General features: G+C 44.4%; 1 protein-coding gene across 1 annotated transcript in view; it reads right to left on the reverse strand.

Moving 5' to 3' along the window:
• The window catches only part of LOC140396480 (protein O-mannosyl-transferase TMTC2-like), a 271,210-nt gene that overhangs the window by 94,910 nt on the left and 155,950 nt on the right, over nucleotides 1-20,350 (reverse strand). The window contains exons 3-4 of the mRNA XM_072485147.1: nucleotides 7,170-7,998; nucleotides 6,949-7,063 (exon numbers count right to left, since the gene is read on the reverse strand). Coding sequence (XP_072341248.1) covers nucleotides 6,949-7,063; nucleotides 7,170-7,998 — 944 coding nt within the window. The remainder of the gene's footprint in view (nucleotides 1-6,948; nucleotides 7,064-7,169; nucleotides 7,999-20,350) is intronic.

A 20,350-nucleotide genomic window follows, 5' to 3' on the forward strand; every position in this document is an offset into this window, starting at 1 on the left:
TGCAGGTTAGGTGGATTGGCCATGATAAATTGCCCATAGTGTCCAAAATTGCCCTTAGTGTTGGGTGGGGTTACTGGGTTATGGGGATAGGGTGGAGGTGTTGACCTTGGGTAGGGTGCTCTTTCCAAGAGCCGGTGCAGACTCGATGGGTCGAATGGCCTCCTTCTGCACTGTAAATTCTATGAATTCCCATTTTAAATGAGGGGCAAAAATCCAATTTTATCCCACACACCATTTTCCTCTCACAGTGCAGGCTTTTAGAAGCCTATTAAAAGCCGGCAGGGTTTGAGGTTGTGGAGAAAATGGAAAGCCTGCTGGAGATGCTGGAATATTCTCAAAGTTACGTGTAAAGTTGCTTCACACTTCACTATTAGGTGCTGTGTTGGAATGTAGATATGCGCTCAATTTATCGGCTGCTTCCCCCCTGGAATCGGAATCCAGTAGATCCTGGGAGAGGCCTCTTCTGGGATTCCTGATGGTCGTACGCCTCGCGTGATCAAACGAGATCGTGTGAGATGTCGCGATCTGGATACCGCCCACAATGGGCGGGACGCAGACTCACGGAGTCTGCTTTCGTCAGACTGAACCGGCTCCTGGGGTCTACCAGCCTCGCCGAAGACATCCCAGCCAGGCACCGTATAGTACTGGTCCCCGCAATTGGGGGGTTCTCCCAGCCGACTGGGGGCCCCCAGGTGGTCGACTTTTGGGCAGGGAGGTACCCTGGCACTGCTGATGCCACCCAGACACCATGGCACTGCCAGCCTGGCACCCTGACAGTGGTACTGCCAGGGATGCCCTACCCGTGAGAAGTGGGGTGCGGGGGAACTCGACGACCCTCCAAACAGCTGAGTTAAAAATGGTACCCCAATCTCTTCCTGCACTGAGGAGGTCTGCTTGTCAGAGATCTTCATTGCAGGAAATGCAGCTAAGCGCAGCCTTGGCGGTAATTCCCCATCAAGGCCTCCCAATAAATAGAGTGCCATGAGAGAGCAGGGTCGTTCCTAGTGTTACAAGAGGTGGGAACGACCCCTCTAATCCTGCCCAGAACGGACTCTTTGTTTTTGTTTAGATCGTACCCAATGCAGTGGTTATATAAAGTTAAATTGGCCCTTTCATTGGCCAGCCTTGTGTATCTGTTCAAATCCATTAGTGATTTTCCAATGGTGAAAGTAGCATATTGCAGTGACAAATGTTGCAAAATGTCCATCAGCGTGTCCCATCATCCTGTTTACTGGAACCAGTTGATGTTAAGAAAAACCTGGTTTTGACTCTTGAAGAGTATCAAGGTGCTGGGTAGTGCCAAGGGATGGTGCCAGGGAGAGGTGCCAGGAAGCCCCCTCGGGAGTGCTACATTGTGCGGTTTCCTTTATCCATGGAGGAGGTGGTCCCCATTTCCGAGGGGGAGGGGGTGCCATCAGGGGGTTGCCCGTGTCCATGGGGAGCCACGTACATGGGGGGGGTGTCTTTGTGTGCATGGGGATTCTACTTTGTTTTAAATCAGAGTTTGGGGCACCCCGACATTGGAATTCCCGGCATTGCTGGGTTTGTTACATTTTGAAAAGACAATTTGGAGAAGGTGATGGAATCGTTCAGTTAATTAAGGATGACATTAGTACAATAGTGAGAAATTACCTTAGGTTGAAAGAGCAAGATGCAGAATCTATTGGGTAGAGGTGAGAAATAGGAATGGTAAGAGGTCACTTGTGGGAGTAGTTTGTAGGTCCCCAAACAGTTGGTTCACTGTAGGACAGAATATACAGGGAGAACTAAATGGGGTAAGGTGCTACAATAATCATGTATGACCTCAATGTACATGTAGATTAGACAAATCAAATTGCCAAAGGTAGCCTGGAAAATTAGTACATGGATTGTATTCAGGACAATTTCTTAGAGCAATACTTTCTGGAGCCAACCAAGGAGCAGGCTATTCTAGACATCGTAATGAGCAATGAAGCAGGAATAATCAATAAGCTCATGGTAAAGACGCCTCTACAGCCGGTGCGGAGAGGGGTGGAAAGGAGGACGCCTTCCATGCTCAGTGGGAACTGGGTTGCTTTATCGACCTTCTTAATCATATTTTGGTTTAATATTTTGGGCAGGATTCTACCCTACCCGGCGGGCCGGGGGGTCCCGGCGCCAATGAGTGGCGTGAACCACTCCGGCGTCGGGCCGCCCCAAAGATGCAGAATCCTCCGCCCCTTCAGGGGCTAGGCAGGCCCTGGAGTGGTTTGCACTGCGCCAGCCGGCGGGGAAGGGGCTTGGCACCATGCCAACCGGCGCCGAAGGGCCTCCGTCGGCCGGCGCGAGTTGGCGCATGCGCAGGAGCGTCAACCCAGCACATGCGCAGAGGGGGGGGGGGTTCATCTCCGCGTCGGCCATGGTGGAGGAATAGCAGCCAACGCCGAGGAATAAGTAGAGTTCCCCCACGGCACAGGCCCGCCCGCGAATCGGTGGGCCCCCATCGCGGGCCAGGCCACCAGAGTCACCTCCTGGGGTCAGATTCCCCCCGCGCCCCTCCGAGGACCCCAGGGGCCGTCAGCGCCGCCAGGTCCCGCTGGTAAGGACCTACTCAAATTTACACCGGCGGGACCGGCAAAAAAAAAAAACGGGCGGCCACTCGGCCCATCGCGGCACGATACCCGCCCCCGTCAAATCCCCGGCGCCGGAGCATTCGGCAGCCAGCGGGAGGGGGGGGGTGGATTCACGCAGCCCCCCAGCGATTCTCCGACCCGGCGGGGGGTTGGAGAATCCCGCCCTTTAAGTTTCATTTGTGATTCGCTTTTTGTTTCAGGCGGTATCCCGTTCAGGAGCTGCCCCTTGAATTTGTCCCTCAGTTTATTTGATTTAGTTCAATTGATTATTTGATTTCTTCAAGATAGGAGTAAAGAAGCCTCTAGGTGTCAATGAACATTATATAACAGAACTTCATGTCCAGTTTGAAGGGGAGAAACTTGGTCTACAACTAGTGCTTTAAACCTGAATAAAAGTACTTATAAGGGTGTTAAGGCAGAGACGGCTAAAGTGAACTGGAAAACTAGTTTAAACTGAAGAAAAGTAGAAATATGTTGACTTTTGAGGTGATATTTAATCACTCTCAAAACGATTTTTCCCAGTGAGAAAACAAGACTTGTTGAGTAGAATGCATCATCCACAGCTAAATAAAGAAGTTAATAATAATCTTTATTATTATCATAAGTAGGCTTACATTAACACTGCAATGAAGTTAATGTGAAAATGTCGCCACACTCCGGCGCCTGTTCGGATACACTGAGGGAGAATTCAGAATGTCCAATTCACCTAACAGCACATCTTTTGGGACTTTGTAGGAGGAAACCGGAGCACTTGGGGGAAACCCAAGCAGACACGGGGAGAACGTGCAGACTCTGCACAGACAATGACCCAAGCGGGAATCAAATCTGGGGCAAGCATTATACAAATCTGCAAAGCTCAGTGGTCGGAATTTAGAACAATTGCGATCACCAGGGAAATGGTGCTAGGAAAACTGTTAGACCTAAACACTCATAAGTTCCCAAGACTAGGTGACCTGCATCCTAGGGCCTTAAAATATGTTGTGGAGATGCCGGCATTGGACTGGGGTGAGCACAGTAAGAAGTCTTACAACACCAGGTTAAAGTCCAACAAGTTTGTTTCAAATCACTAGCTTTCGGAGCACAGCTCCTTCCTCAGGTAGGAAAATAAGTAGTCAAGAGGAAGTAAAGAGTCTGCAAAGAGACATAATGGTAAAAAATTTGGTCAATAGCGTATAATAATAATAATCGCTTATTGTCACAAGTCGGCTTCAATGAAGTTACTGGATAATGTGGGAAAATGTAGTTGTCCACTTTGGCGGGGAGAATAGAAAAGCAGTATACAATTTAACTGGCGAGAGATTGCAGAACTTGGTGGGACAGAAGGATCTGGATGGCCTGGTATATGAATCACAAAAAGTTAATATGCATGTCCAGCGAGTGATTAAGAAGGCAAATGGAATGCTGGCATTTATTGCAAGGGGAATGAAATATAAAAGTCAGGTGGTTTTACTGCAACTGTCCAGGGCCTTGGTGAGGCCACATCTGAATTACTGTGCACTGTTTTTGTCGCCTTATTTGAAAGAGGATGTAAATGCATTAAAAGCAATTCAAAAAAGATTGAGTCGACTCATCCCTGGGCTGAAGTGTTTATCTTATGTAGAAACGTTGAACAGGCTTGGCCTACACCCACTGAGATTAGAAGAATCAGACGTGATCTTATTGAAACATGAGGGGACTGGATCAGGTGGATACCGGGAGGATGTTCCCTCTTGCGGGTGAGAATAGAACTGAGGAACATGGTTTAAGATAACAAGGTCTGCTTTTTAAGATGGAGATGAGGAGATTTTTTCCCTCAGAGGGTTGTAGGTCTGTGGAATTTGTTTCCGCAGAAAGCAGTGGAGGTTGGATCGCTGAATTTATTCAAGGCAGAGTTCGATGGATTTTTGTTAGACAAGGAAGTCAAGGGTTATATCGGGACAGACAGAAAGGTGGGGTTGAGACCAAAAGTAGGTCAGATATGATCTTAAATGGCAGAGCAGGCTTGAAGGAGTGTAAAGCCTGCTCCTGCTGCTAAGTCTTATAATCCTGTGTTCCTATGATATGGAGGCTTTCATCAGATGTTGAGAGGTTTATCTTTTCTGAGGAATATAAAATATTTTCCATTGCTATTATATGGAATTTGAGGAGTGTACATAGTGCATACTGAGTGACCAGCTGCGGAGAATACAAGGGGGTGCGCTTTCATGGGCGGCGCGGGGTGGTGGATGGGGGGGGGAGGGGGATGAAGAATCTGGCGAGGGCCTTTAGACGTTGTTGGGATCTAGCATACTGTGTTGGAGAACTGAGGTGAGCCTTCTAACTGGTCTGCCTCGACAGCCACATTCCTTACTGCGATCCGAGCCCAGTGTGCAAAGACAGAAAGCAGTGAGCGAAGTCACAGGTGGGTCAGGTGTGCTGTTTGTGAGCCGCAAAGGTGCGACTACGTTTCCTCATGCCTGCAGGGAGATTCGGTCCACAATCTGAGCTATCCAGCCTCAAAATATTTAAACAACCGGCCTATCTCATGGGAGTGGATTGGTCACACCTGAAAACTCTAAGTGGGTGATTTTGAGGAAGATTGTGTTCGGATTAAAGATTTTTAACATTTTAACATTGCACCAGACACAAACCTTCCCATTTACAGTGGTTAAATTTCGCCTCATTGTTTCTTCGTACGATGCAATGATGAAAAGCAATCTCTCCTAGCAGGCTAGAAGTTCCACTTTTTTGTGTGTGCTTATATATTATATGTGCATTGTAATGCTTTGATAACCACGCTACTGAATCATGCTTATCTATGTGGCGAGAGGAACAATTTTACAGGAAGACAATGATATTAGGTTCACACTTCTGGGCATGGGACACTTAAGCTCTGCTAATTTATCTGAGAATCCCTTTGCCTACAACTAATGAAATGCACAAAACCAAAGTAAACAGGTTCGAGTGTCACACAAGCTGTGGCTCAAACTTGGGAGAGAATCTCACTATTTTATGACACTGGATCCCAATGACGATCCTTTTCAGTTAAGTTAATTTGCAAGATGTCACAGCATCTTTTTGTACGTGCAGCAAACATATTGCAGCTTATGTCTTCTTTACAAATGTTATAAAATCATTATTTTCTTGTGGCTGTTCACATCTCCATATAAAAATTGAAAACAGATGGAATTGGCTTAATGGAAAATGAATGTTGACTTGTAAAAGTACTCCAGCAGAATTCAGTGAAATGGTCAGTTTTAGGTTTATTTTCTCCACATCTGCAACATGTGGGAATGAATCCACAAGGTCAGAAGTAGACTTGGTGTAAGACTAGAAAGCTAAAATAACATTTTTATTGCTATTCATTCATGGGATGTGGGCGTCGCAGGCTGTTGTTGCCCATCCCTCATTGCATTGAACTGTGTTGCTTACCAGGCCATTCCAGAGGGCATTTAAGAGTCAAACACATTGCTGTGGATCTAGAGTCACATGTAGGCCAGACCAGGTAAGGATGGCAGATTTCCTTCCCTAAAGGACATAAGTGAACCAGGTGGGCTTTTACAACAATCGACAATGGTTTCATGGTCGCCATTTTATTTAATTTAAGTTTCGCCATCTGCCATGATTCGAACCTGCGCCCCCAGAGCAGTATGCTGGGTCTCTGGATTACTAGTCCAGTGACGATACCACTATGGCACCACTCCCCCAACAACATTACACAATATATAAAGCACCATTAGAGAGGTTGTTTGCAAAGGAGGTATGAGGTCTCTGGGATGCTGACTATCCTGTTGTACAATAACAGCATCTTTCAGTTTTCTTGAGCATGAAATATGACCATACCTGCTGACAATCATTGGCCTAAGTAAACTGACTTCTCATTGTCCCTGCCTAGTCCTGATGAACAGAAGCCTACAACACAAATTGGTTTGAATTGTTATTGCAGAACTACGAGCATCGGGTCACGTCTGAAGCTGAAATGTGGAGTACTCAATAGCTAAATGCAAAATAGCAACTATCACTCCCCCTCCAAAAAAAACTAAAGAAAATGCTGAATACTCATTCCATATATTGTATCAGATTTCTTATGTAACACAATGTTGATTACATACTTACTTGTACAGATTGTGCCTTCACTCTCAATGTAACTTAAACCAAATGATATTTGAGGTTTGAGCAGCTATGAAAGTGGATGAAACGTATTTTCTATTTAAGAACTGCATTAAAGTAATGCTGCTGTCTGAGGGGGAACAAGATTAATGAAAACACTGTAACAGCGATTCATTGTGCTAGTAAACAATATCTGTGTCACACAAATAGATCAATAGTGCCATTCATTGCATGTTTTATAATTGACCTGGTTAGGAATAAGGCCAGCAGTTGAGTCATGCATACTTACAAATTATAAAGCATATCAGCCATGTTGCTGCGATAGTACAAGGCATTTCTATAGGCCTTTTCAGCTTCCAAAACTTTGCCTTGGCTTTTCAGAACATTCCCGAGGTTACCCCACGCTGCCAGGAAGAGAAAGCAGTTGTTCAAGTTGGCGGTAGAATCCGCTCAAACACGACACATGAACTCGACATTACGTTCCACTTTTTTGAGATTAAAATTGTTTACCTTTCGCCGGATTCACTTTAATCCCTGATCTATATAACATTTCCTCATCATGCCAGTCTCTGTTCCTTAATATGGTTTTCGACCCATATAAAATGACTAAAGCAGCGGCTGCATATAAAACCAAGTTCTTAAAGACTCTCTTCTTCATTCTGAGAGAAAGCGTCCTTATGCCCAGTGTAACTAGTAAACAGAATCCCATGCTCGGAATGTACAGGATCCGCTCTGCTATTACAAAACCGACGTAAAAGAAAAGGTTAGTCGCAGGCAGGAATGGCACAATTAGCAGTGATAAAGAGAAAATGACAATGTTCTGAGCTTTTGGAAGTGGTAGTCCCTGAATTAAATCATTCTTCACAATGTAATCGTTTCTTGGTACAAAATAAAAATCCTGCTCATTGTTCCCATGCTCCATTGCTGAGTGGTAACTGTGCCCATTTGTATTCTGTTTGCCATTCATCACCGTTTTCCCATTGCAAACTCTGTCTTTCGGAGAGCCCTTCAGGCTGATATAGCAGAGAAGCAGCAATCCGACGAATAATGCTAATGTGTGGAGGTTCCTCCAGTCACTGACTGTTCTTATCAATGGCACAGCATCCATCGACCAATCGAAGCTCATCGTGTCAGGACACAACAGTAGCCAAAGATTTGCTGCCGGCAAGTAATGAAAGGTTAAAGTTCGGGTCAGCAAGCTGTCCGAGTCGGCTGCTGGGTTGTCGGAGTTGGAGAAGCTTGGTGGCTTGTTACCCATCCAGTACAAGCGAAGTCCCAGTAAAGTGGCACCCCAGAGAGTCAGCAGTCCCACCCTTATCAAAAGGGAAGTAACCTGCCTCTAAAAGGAAAAGGAACAAAATAAATCAGGAGAGAAAATAAATAAACAAATCAATCAATTCTCAAGTAATATTCATATCATTTTTGCCAGTCTGAGGAAAGAAGACCTGAAGGCAAACTTTAAATTGGATGTTAATGCTGAACAAGTGCTCAGTGCACTGAACTCTTAACACACACATGTCAGAAAAAACAGAACCTACCCCTGCACAGAAATGTCTTATTATATTTACATTATGTTCCAACAAAATCAACTCTGGGCTACTGTGAAATGGGTTAAAAGCCATACAGTTTTGAAAAGTTTAAAAAAAGAGCAGAGTCCGATAAAGCATTGCAGAGAACATCTACAAAACAAGGAGAGCAAAACAGCACTGCAGATGCTGAAGGTCTGAAATAAAAACTGAAAATGCTCGAAGGGCGCAGATTAATGTTTCATTTCTGCAGTATTCACTTGTGGTAAAATCAAAAAGCAACAAACAAAATAAGGTAGGACAGAAGTAAAATTTAATGTTTTTGTTTTAAAGTTAGTCTCAACTCACATTCAACAAGTACAGCCAAGGACTTAACTTTATGTACTTTATACGGCCTGTAATTTGTACCTGTGTCCTGTTTGGTGACTTGTGTGTAGTTAATTCTGTTGAACTTGATAAATAGTAACAGCTAGAAAATTGTGCTCAAGTGGAAAGGTATTTGAAGAAGTCAGTCACCTTAGGTTTGACTGCCCCCACAGATTATCAATGGGGGGGGAGGGGGCGCTCAAACTGAGGTACCATCATAAAAATATTGTTTTGATGACTTAGACATAATGATCCGCCATTTTTCACAGAAGAGATTCAAGAAAGCAGTCCCATTCCAAAGGCTTCTAGAAACTACTCGGCCCTGAAGAAGAGTCACACAGACCAAAAGCTTTAAACGGGATTTTCCAACTCTTTCCCCTGGCGGGATCTTCCAGTCCTGTCGAAGTCGACCCCTGATGGCGTGAAAAGCGAGCCATAAAAAACACTGTACACTTTGGCAGGACTGGAGAGATCCTACCAGTGACCACTGATGAGCCACCCCTGCCGCAAGAAAATTTGGCCCGTCAGCCATGTTTCTCGCTCCACAAATGCTGACAGACCTGCTGAGTTTTTCCATCATTTTCTGTTTTTAATTTTGGCTTTGAAGGCCTGCTTTAAGAGAAGATATAAACAGGGGATGGATTTATCTAACTTACCGCTGTTGTAACCAACTCTTCCTCCTGCTAATACTCTGCCAACATTAAAATGACCGTATACAGATACCTAAAATACTTCTGCACACTGGCATCAATTGACAAGCATTGGTACTTCTATGACTTCTTTCTAACAGCACTGGAAAACTTAAGGAGCGGAATCTGGTCTTGGGCAAGAGTATCGAATGGGCCATAGCAAATCGATGGCCAGGTTTACAACCCACTCGATTTTCTATTCTTTTTTGTTCATAAATTTAGAGTGCCCAATTCATTTTTTCCAATTAAGGGGCAATTTAGCTTGGCCAATCCACCTACCCTGCACATCTTTTGGGTTGTGGGGATGAAGCCGATGCAAACATGGGGAGAATGTGCAAACTCCACACAGACAGTGACCCAGAGCATGGATCGAACCTGGGACTTCGGCGCCGTGAGGCAGCAGTGCTAACCACTGCACCACTGTGCTGCCCTCGATTTTCTATTCTATTGCTCGGAATGGAAAAGATTATTGGGTGGAGTGAAAAAAGATCTGGCGATTTGGCATTTATTATGATCCCAGACCAGATGCCAACAGTGGCTCGGATACTGGACCAGACCCCAATATTTTAGATTATTTTAAGACTGTGCAGAAAGAATTATTCACTCCAGGAGTGTTTGGATGAAGAAATAGGGTTTAGATTTTTTTAAACAAAACTTTATTATGAATACAGTATTAAACTTTTAACTTCATACTCGAAAAGAACAGCTTACCCCTTAACCCAACTATACAATTACCCATTAAACAACAAGAAAAGAAACATACAGCTCTTACTCCAGCTTAAAAGTATCAGGGCATAGAGTAATACTTAAGTTATAAAACAGATTTGGCTCCGGTTGGAATCCCTTCAGACTCTGGCTGAGTATCTTCAAATAGCTGCTTCAACTAAGTTGTTTTAAACTCTTCATTGTCTTCAGACAAGACTGCTCTGCTTTAAAATATCATTACTTTTTTCTTTAAACGATCCTACTTGGAAAGTAGTGTGGACTCAGACAGATCAGAATTCAGCTTCTCGCCTTTCTCAATGTTTCTCCAAACTCGCTGCCCCGCTGCCTTTTCTGGGCTCCACCCGGCAATGTCCTCATCTTCCCAAGCCGCAAAACACATTGGGCGTGACCTAATGGAAACGTTTCTAAGTGTCATTTGTGGCAGGTTTGCTGGGAGTTTTCCACCAACTCTGTCAGCGAGTTCTCTACCATTATCTAACAACACTTAGTCACTTTTTTGGCCCTGGGGAATCTCTCAGCGATTTAGCCCACACTTAAATTATTTTCATCACTGGGGAGCTGAACTTGCTGGCCAGACCGGCTCCTCGGAGATCGGGGCACCCTTTTGAAAGGGTGCCCCGATCTCTAAGTGAGCTTGAGGGTCCCTCACACCGACCACCCATGAGCAATGTCACCGCCCACACATATGGGCATTACCCGACACTCCCCAAGTGAGGACACCCTCTCATGGGGTCCCTGAGGCCCCCCTTCAGGCTCCCCCATATCCCCTTCCAGGCTCCCCCTTCCAGGACCCCCACCTTTCACCTCCCAGCGGCCCCATCTTACCTGCCCTGTATCCCCACCCTTTATAACGCCCTCCAGCATCCTTTCATATGCATGGCCTCTCTCAGGCCCTGACCCATGGCAAAGCCACCCCTGGCACCGAGACACCTTGGCATTGATACCCTGCCGGATTTCCAGTGCCACCTGGGCACTTTGAGAATGCCAAACTCTTTTTTAACTCTTGGCCCAATATTTATTTTGAGGGGCGGCAGTGGCACAGTGGTATTGTTACTGGACTAACAATCCAGAAACCCAGGGTAATGCCCGAGGGACCCGCGTTCGAATCCTAACCAGGCAGATGGTTAAATTTGAATTCAATAAAATCCTGGAATTAAAAGTCCAACGATGACCATGAAACCATTGCGGATTGTCATCAAAACCCACCCTTTAGGGAAGGAAATCTTCCGCCCTTACCTGGTCTGGCCTACATGTGACTCCAGAACCACAACAATGTGGTTGACTCTTAAATGCTCTCTGAAATGGTCTCGCAAGCCACTCAGTTGAAGGGCAATTAGGGATGGGCTAAAAATGCTGGACGAGCCAGCGAAGCCCAGATCCCATGAACGAATAAATTAAAAATAATCTAGAGGCCAATATTCCTAAAATTCTCCAATTGCCATACTTTTCCCATTTTGCACAAGTGTTCAAGACCAATTTTCCAGTCACTGAAAATTTCTAAACCCTCATGACACTATGTAGCAAAAGACATACTTTTGCCGGTGTTTTCTGCATTGAAATTCATTGCTAGGCTGACTGCAAAGATTATTCACATTTTATGATGCAACAGGGTTAGCAGAGCTGTGAACTTTTCAGGTATTTCTGTTTCAATCCAGATTTAAATATTGCATTCGAAAACTGCAAGAGTATTTTTGATTAAAAAAGCAAATCTTTCAGGCGAGATTACAGCCTGACTGTGGGAAGTGGCCGATTGTCTCTCTGTGAAATGGCATTTGATTCTTCAGGATCCTCATGGAAGGAAGGAAGGGCACTGGTTATATAGCGTCATGGAAGCATTTTTTGTGGCACTGGATTAGCCAAGGCACTGGTCTGCTCCAACTGTCTGAATGGACAAAACAACTGGAAAAAACATGGATTTGTCATCCAAACATAACGCAGTCAATGTGATTCAGTAGCTGGCAAATTTTAGTTGGCATAATTAGCTTGCTGGAATAAATTTAACTCAGCCTTGTCACTACAATCAAGTAAGGTTGAGGAGTTAACTATGACATCTATTTGCATGAGAGACATTTTATGCATGCCCGTGTATTTTAAAATTGGAGATGGATCACAGCATAACCTGAAAGCGTTTCTAAGGAATGGGCTAAGTAAAGGGCTGGCAGAACTAAAATTGTTCAAAATTCTTGATTTTAATGAAACATTTATTAATATTCCTTCAGTTCTGTGTCAGTCATTCTGAATCCTTGCACTGGAACAATTGTGTAGATAAAAGGGTCTTCTCTTGTCCATTATCAAATGCTATTATTTTCAACTCTTCAAATGGTAGCTCACTCCTTTCAAGATCTTTTCTGTTCAGTTAATTGAAATGTTACTGTCAGCCCCAGTTTGTCCCTGGAACATTAACAATGACGTATAATAATTTCCTCTTGTGCATGAAAACCGTCACCAGTATGTCTGATTGTGCAGAGGCCAAGTGTAAAATCAAGGCATCATGCCACACAAATAACTTGACAAGGCAAATTCAAGCCTAAATTAAGCTTTGGTCATTATTGGGCCTGAGTAAGCTTGAATCCTTACGACGCTGTTTCTGGATGCAAATATCCGCAAAGATATGTGGACAAATTTTATATTTTCAGTTTGGCTCCCATTTTGATATGCTGGGATGGTTTTGGAGTAAACAAAACCAAATATGTGAACTGCAGCCAATATCCACATGCCTGCAATTGCATCCTATCTGTGCAAACAGCTTCATTATAAGAGTATAAAATACAGTCCATCAAACACGCACCACCGTTCTGTAAAATCATGGCTAATCTTATACATCCAACTCCACTTTCCCACCTTATCTCTTTATTCTCTTAGTCCCCAAAATCCCAGTTGTGATCAAAACAATGGGACACCCACACCCCTCCGTGGAAGAGAATTCCAAAGATTACAAGCCTCCTTCTCGGAGTCCTAAATGGTCAACCTCTTACTCCGAGACTATGGCCCCTAGTTCTGGATTCTCCAACCAGAGGAAAAAGCCTCTCAGCCTCTACTCTGTTAGACCACCCCGCATATATTTCTCTGAGACCACCCCGCATTCTTCTCAACACCACTGAGTGCTATCGAAGCATCGATACCACGGCAATACCATCATTTTCAAGCTCACCGCTAAGCCACATACCAAGCTGAGTTGAGTATACATTGCCAATTCTTCATCATTGCTGGACAATATTCAAGTATTCCCTATAAAATATCATGTGAAAGCCCACAACCAGAAGGACTAGAATAGTTCAAGAGGAAGAGATCTATCACCGTCTTCTCAGTGAAGCAGCAATGCAGCCTTGCTTGTGTTGCTCAGGTCCCAAGAATATATTGAACATAAAAGTTAATTTGGAGCCAAGTCCTTTTCTTAGAAAATATTAGAAACAACATTATGTTTTGAATTCCATCAAAAATTGCTTTTGTGCTGTTTTAATCCTAAAATAAGCACTAACGAAATGGTGAAAATTTGTTCTCAATTGTCAACTCCACAAGGACGTTTCAATTTTATGGTTCCTACCACATGTACCAGCAACCTAATTCAATGGAAAATGTGACTAAGTAAGCTATTTACTGGAGCTGCAGCTCTCTGATTAACTGTTGAAACTACAACAGATCAACACATTTAGAAGAATGCGGAAAATTCCCCAGTCGGCAAATCCTGGGCACCGATACCCAGTTCATGTTAAGAGCAAATTATTAGTGGCGAAGAATCTAAACAGTTCAATTACTGAACCTCCAGGGGATCTGACTAGAAACTCAACCTGACCCTACCTCCCCTCCTCCTTTCATCGTTAATATATGGAAAGCTTTTGAATGCCAGCACTAACTTTAATCCTGTTTAGTACAAAATAAGAGGTTTACTGGTTCCCAGTCGGCATTGTATTTCAGTCAAATCATTATAAGCATGAAACAATCCAGCCTTTTATTATGTATGCATGTGAGTGTATCCTCCAAGATGCATGAGATTTGAAAAGAAAATACTTCCAAAGATATCGGAACTTATTTCAAAATTCCAAAGGAAATCGGTCAAAAAGAAAATAGAAAACAAGAGCACAATATTTGATCAGCTGCATGAAGCTGGATGTAAGAATTGATTCTTTCACTTTCAAGGAGCATAATATTATGCAAATTCCTTGGCCTCTTTTCAAACAACATCTTCCTGGAGTGGTTGTCCTTGCAGCCCAGGGCGAGGGAAGAGAAAGTGCTCTCCGAACAAGAAACACGTTTAGTAATCTTTTTAGCCAAGTAATTAGCTTTCCCAAAAGCCAAAGCCAAAGCCAACTGCAAATATACTTCACTTTCTTTCTTTTCTGGCACCTCATTCCTAAGCTGCCTCTGTCCATGTGTCACTTGGTGTCAAATGCGTGGAGACTTGTTTGTTGAATGGAGAGTTGGCTTGAAAACGCACTCATTGTTCAGCCTTCCTAATAAAAGTCATTTGCCCAGCCCCTCAAAACAAAATGAGACTGAGAGCCAAAGAATGCGCACATGATGGGAAGGAAAATGAACAAGATAGGGAAGAAAGGTTTCACTATTTATTTTCACTTCTCCGTTACCTAGTTCTGATAACGTTGACAACATCATGATAACAATGGTTAATTTGGAGATTTGGGCTCTTAAAATTAACTCAATTTGGGCTGGAAGGTGAGGAGGAAATGGGGAGGCAGACTGGACCCGAAGTGCGAAGCCCTTGAAATTATAACTCCTGGACCTTATTTGAATGCCCCAGCAGGAATGGCATCATGGAGTTGGATTTTGGATTTTGTTTATTGTCACGTGCACCAAGGTACTGTGAAAACTATGTTTCTGCAAACAGCTCAACAGATCATTAAGTACATGAAAAGAAAGGAAATAAAAGAAAATGCATAATCGGGCAACACAAGTTCTACAATGTAACTACATAAACACTGGCATCGGATGAAGCAAACAGGGGTGTAGTGTTAATGAGGTCAGTCCATAAGAGGGTCATTTAGGAGTCTGGTAACAGCAGGGAAGAAGCTGTTTTTGAGTCTGTTCGTGCGTGTTCTCAGACTTTTGTATCTCCTGCCCGATGGAAGAAGTTGGAAGAGTGAGTAAGCCGGATGGGAGGGGTGTTTGATTCTGCTGCCCGCTTTCTCCAGGCAGCGGGAGGTGTAGATGGAGTCAATGGATGGGAGGCAGGTTTGTGTGATGGACTGGGCTGTGTTCACGACTCTCTGAAGTTTCTTGCGGTCTTGGGCCAAGCAGTTGCCATACCAGGCTGTGATGCAGCCTGATAGGATGCTTCCTATGGTGTATCTGTAAAAGTTGGTAAAAGGTAATGTGGACATGCCGAATTTCCTTAGTTCCCTGAGGAAGTATAGGCGCTGTTGTGCTTTCTTAGTGATAGCATCGACATGGGTGGACCAGCACAGATTTTTGGAGATGTGTACCCCTGGGTCCAGTTGATGCTGACAGGGGTGTGTACAGTACTTTACTTCTTGAAGTCCATGGCCAACTCTTTAGTTTTGCTGGCATTGAGGGAGAGATTGTTGTCGCTGCACCACTTCACTCGGTTCTCTATCTCTCTCCTGTATTCTGACTCGTCGTTATTCGAGAACCGGCCCACTATGGTCGTATCATCAGCAAACTTGGAGATGGAGTCGGAACCAAATCAGGACTCTGTTGCCATTACCATTTAAATTAGGCCCCAGCTCCTCCAAGGCGGGTGGCCTTTGGTGCCTGATTTCAGGTGAGTTAAGAAAAAGGGCGGGTGGCAGTACGGTGGCAGTACGCTGGCGCAGTGGTTAGCACTGCGGTCTCACGGCACTGAGGTCCCAGGTTCAATCCCAGCCCTGGGTCACTGCCCGTGTGGAGCTTACACGTTCTCCCCATGTTTGCGTGGGTTTCATCCCCACACCTCAAAAGATGTGCAGGGAAGGTGCACATTGGCCACTCTAAATTGTCCCTTAATTGGAAAAAAATGAATTGGGTATTCTAAATTTATAAAAAAAGAAGAAAAGGGGTGGAGCGGGAACACAAAGCCATCTTGACATTATAAAACCAGAGGTCTGCGAAGTAATTTTGGCCCAGCAGGCTCAGTAACCCCGGTGTATTGTTACTCTTTTTCCTATCACATTTCATCATATCCAGGCATCTTTCACACAACTGAGGGAGTGGACAGGTAAGCTTGAGAACTTATCTCCATATTTTAAACAAACTCTCTGTCCATCAGCTGGCAGCCATATCTGCACTTTGCTCCATATGTGTTTGTTTGCAATTAGCAGCCCAGCTAACAGCTGACAAAACACATCACCCACTCGACTGATAGGTTTGAATATCAGCTAAAACCATGATAATAGCAGTATGATGGGAACAGTGTAACCCTTTTCATTTAACCATTGAAATTGGTTGAGTTGGGACTTATCTTTCTTTGAAAGCTGCTTTTAGTGAAATTTGAAGGACGACGGAAGATTAACACTGTGCATTCTACGACAAATTAACAGAAATGTGGGCAGCATGGTGGCGCAGTGGGTTAGCCCTGCTGCCTCACGGCGCCGAGGTCCCAGGTTCAATCCCGGCTTTGGGTCACTGTCCGTGTGGAGTTTGCACATTCTCCCCGTGTTTGCGTGGGTCTCACCCCCACAACACAAAGATGTGCAGGGTAGGTGGTTTGGCCATGCTAAATTGCCCCTTAATTGGAAAAAATGAATTGGGTACTCTAAATTTTTTTTTTTAATTGACAGAAGTGTTTCAAGTAGCGTGTTTGGAACGTACATGCAACTGTATTCCTTTTGCTGATACCCTCTTGGGCAAGGACTTGCCATGACCCTCGGGTTGACATTTTCAGAGGCTGCAATGGAATGGAATGACGAGGAGTAAAGCAGCTGGCACAATGTGCACTCAGAGCCATTACTGGGGTCTGCTTTATTCACAGTCTGTTTACAGCTTGATTTCATTCAGCATGTTAATTATTCTTTCCATTTCTGCTAAGTATTCATTATATTGATATTTTCCGATCATAGTGAGCCTCATGAGGCAGTTTATACCAGTACAATGGGGAGGATGTATGCACTCAAAGCATGTGGCATGCTCTCCAGCAAGATTGACAATGTCCATGTAGATTTGCTCATTAATATAACAACAACTCATATTCACATCACGCCTTTAACTTAATAAAAGCCCCGAGGTGTTTCACAGGAGCATTATCAAGAAATACTGAACACCAAGCCGCAAAAGGCAATATTTGAACAAATGACTAGAAGATTGAACACGGAGTTAGGTCTTAAGAAGCATCTTAAAGAAGGAGAGAGGGATAGAAAGATGGAGAGATTTTCCCTCCCTCGAAGCTCAGGATATTGACCACTGAAGGCATGGTCATCAACGTGGAGGGATTAAATTTGGGATGATCGAGAAGGCAGAATTAGAGAAACACAGAGATTTCAGAGGGTTGTGAGGCTGGAGTAGTTTACAAAGATAGGGAGAGATGATGGAATAGAAAGATGTGAAAACAACAATAAGAATTTCAAATCGATGTGTGCTTAACAAGGAGCTGATGTAGGATTGCGAGCACAGAGGTGGTTGGAACTTGATGCAAGTAAGGATAGATATGCAGAATTTTGAATTCCTTCAACGTTACCCATGGTAGAATGCGAGAGGCCGATCAAAAGAGCGTCGGAATAGTCGAATTTAAATATCAAAGAGGCACAGATGATGGTTTCAGCAACAGGGGCTGTGTCAGATGATGTTCTGCAAGTGGCAATGGGCGGTCTTAGTGAAGGCGCCGATACATAATCGGAAATTCATCTTGGGGTAATTTCGGGGGAAAAGTGTTACTGGCTTTTCCAGCTAAAGTTTTGAATACTTTGAAAAAAAAATCCACAATGTCACGCTGGCAGAACGAGCTCTGAATGAGCCCACCCCACCAGCAACCTCGGTTTTCTCAAAATCAGAACGCCTCTTTTAAAGGGAGGCTTGATGCAAGAAATGGAAATGGAAAAAAAACATAGATCCCACGGAAACAGAATTACTGCCCCCCCCATGGATACAGAACCAACAACACTCAAGAAGCTCGACACCATCCAGGACAAAGCAGCCCGCTTGATTGCTCCTCCTTCCACAAACATTCAAACACTCCACCACCGATGAACAGTGGCAGCCACGTGTACCATCTACAAGCTGCACTGCAGTAATTTACCAAGGTTCCTTAGACAGCACCTTCCAAACCCACGACCACTACCATCTAGAAGGACAAGAGCAGCAGATACCTGGGAACCCCTCCACCTGGAAGTTCCCCTCCAAGTCACTCACCACCCTGACTTGGAAATATATCACTGTTCAGTTAGTCGCTGCGGCAACATCCTGGACTCCCTAACAGCACAGTGGGTGTACCTACACTTCAGGGACTGCAGCAGTTCAAGAAGGCAACTCACCGCCACCTTCTGAAGGGCAACTAGGGACAGGCAATAAATGCTGGCCTAACCAGCGACGCCAACATCCCATAAATGAATTGAAACATTTTTTAAATCTCTCCCATTGGTCCACCTGTAACGCCCCTGGCACTGACTAGGGACTGACCCCTAGCAATGCCCGGGGATTCACCCCTGGCATCGCTCAAGCACTGACCTCTGGAAGTAGCAGGGGCAGTGCCAGGGAACCAGGCCGGGGGCAGTGCCAGGGCACTACTAGGGTACTGCTCAGGCTTGACCCTCTCTCCCTGGGAGCTGTACTTACCTGTGCGCCCAGAGTGGGTTCTATTCACCAGTTTCCCATTTTTAAAAACCTGTTGTTAACCCCGGCGATGTGAATATATTATCATGGGTTCTTGTTATTGCACAGTGGGACCCCTATTAAGTCACCGGCGGGGGACAGGGACAATCGAGCGGGGAAACCCCACTGGTGTAAAAGCCATTTTGGGACTCCCCCTCGATTCTCTGCTCCCACTGCATATCCTTAGTATGGCCAACTTCCTTCTAATTGCTGTTCTGAGGATAATTGTTTTAGTGTTTCTTAAGTTTTGGATGACTTATAACGAGTTTTGATGACAAAATGAGACCAAAGCAACCATTGTGTATGATGCTTGTTTGATGCTGAGATAAAATTACTATCTAAGAATCACTGTGCTATTTATGATATTTCACAGTGTAATCAGTGAAGATTTTTTTTCTCTCTCATTTTTCTGATGAATCAGTTACCAGGACATTCAACATAACTGATGCTTGATGATTTTTTTCACTGAAGAATAAATCATTCAACGCCAAATTGGTAAGGTAAGAAACAGCAGAAGCTGGAAATCTGAAATATAAACAGAAAATGCTGAAAATACTCAGAAAGTCTGGCGGCATCTGCAGCGGGAGAAACAAAGTTAATGGGTTGGATTCTATTTATGTTTTTAAGCAAATATGGGTGCGGGGAAAAGATTGGCTGGTAGGAGCAGGAAGGAAGAAATGAGAAGGGTGGCAGGGTGGAAGGCAGGAGTGATTTGAATAACAAAAGGGATAATAGTGCAAGGGAAAAGTGATGGTAGTTATGGTAATGGGGCAAGTGAAGAAACAGGATAGGGGTTAGAGGAGATGTAAATGGCAACGCCAAAATCATAACCAGTATGTTCTGTGTGAAAAGGTGGGTGCAATGTTTAGGAACTCGATGTCAAGTTCAAAGACCCGTAATTGAAAGATTATGGGTGGGATATGCCAGCCCCGTTTTCCGGCACGGTGCGTTCCTGCAGCCTGCCAATGGGATTTCCCATTGTGGCCACCTCCACGCCGTTGGGAAACCCGCGGGCATGAGTGCGGTGCCGGCGAAGCGGAGGATCCGCCGACGGAGAATCCCGCAGAATATCCTTCTTTTCTATCCACATCCCTCACTTATCACTGAGCCATCGTGTCGATTTATGAAGTTCAAATCGTTAAGAGGGAACTTGAAACAAAGATTCTGCACCAGGAACCAACATCCTGATTCTAATTAGCGTCTATCTGCCTTTTAGTTAATTAAAACTGAATGAGGTGCAAAATCTCAAATTTGCTAACTGCTGATTAGAGTTGGTCCAAATAATCATTTTGTTGAAAACTAATTATATTGCACGATATCAGTGTGGACTGATATCAACAAACAATCACAGACGCTACAGAAAATCACATTTGATTGTCCACACAAAATAAAATCACTACTGGGCCTTAAAGAAAAGTCTCCATAGTTCCAGATGACGATAGGCTGCTTTCCCCTTTGAGCTGATAGTGATTTAACATGAGAGCCACCACACCTTAGGCAAGGGGCAAGGTTGAGCGGCCTTGATGAATGACCTCAGCCAGTACGGGAATTGAATCCACGCTGCTGGCCTCACTTTGCATCACAAACCAGCTGTCCAGCCAGCCGGGCTAAACAGCCCTTATCATCCTTA

This window comes from Scyliorhinus torazame, chromosome 19 (genome assembly GCF_047496885.1).
Source record: "Scyliorhinus torazame isolate Kashiwa2021f chromosome 19, sScyTor2.1, whole genome shotgun sequence".
NCBI classification, from domain to species: domain Eukaryota; kingdom Metazoa; phylum Chordata; class Chondrichthyes; order Carcharhiniformes; family Scyliorhinidae; genus Scyliorhinus; species Scyliorhinus torazame.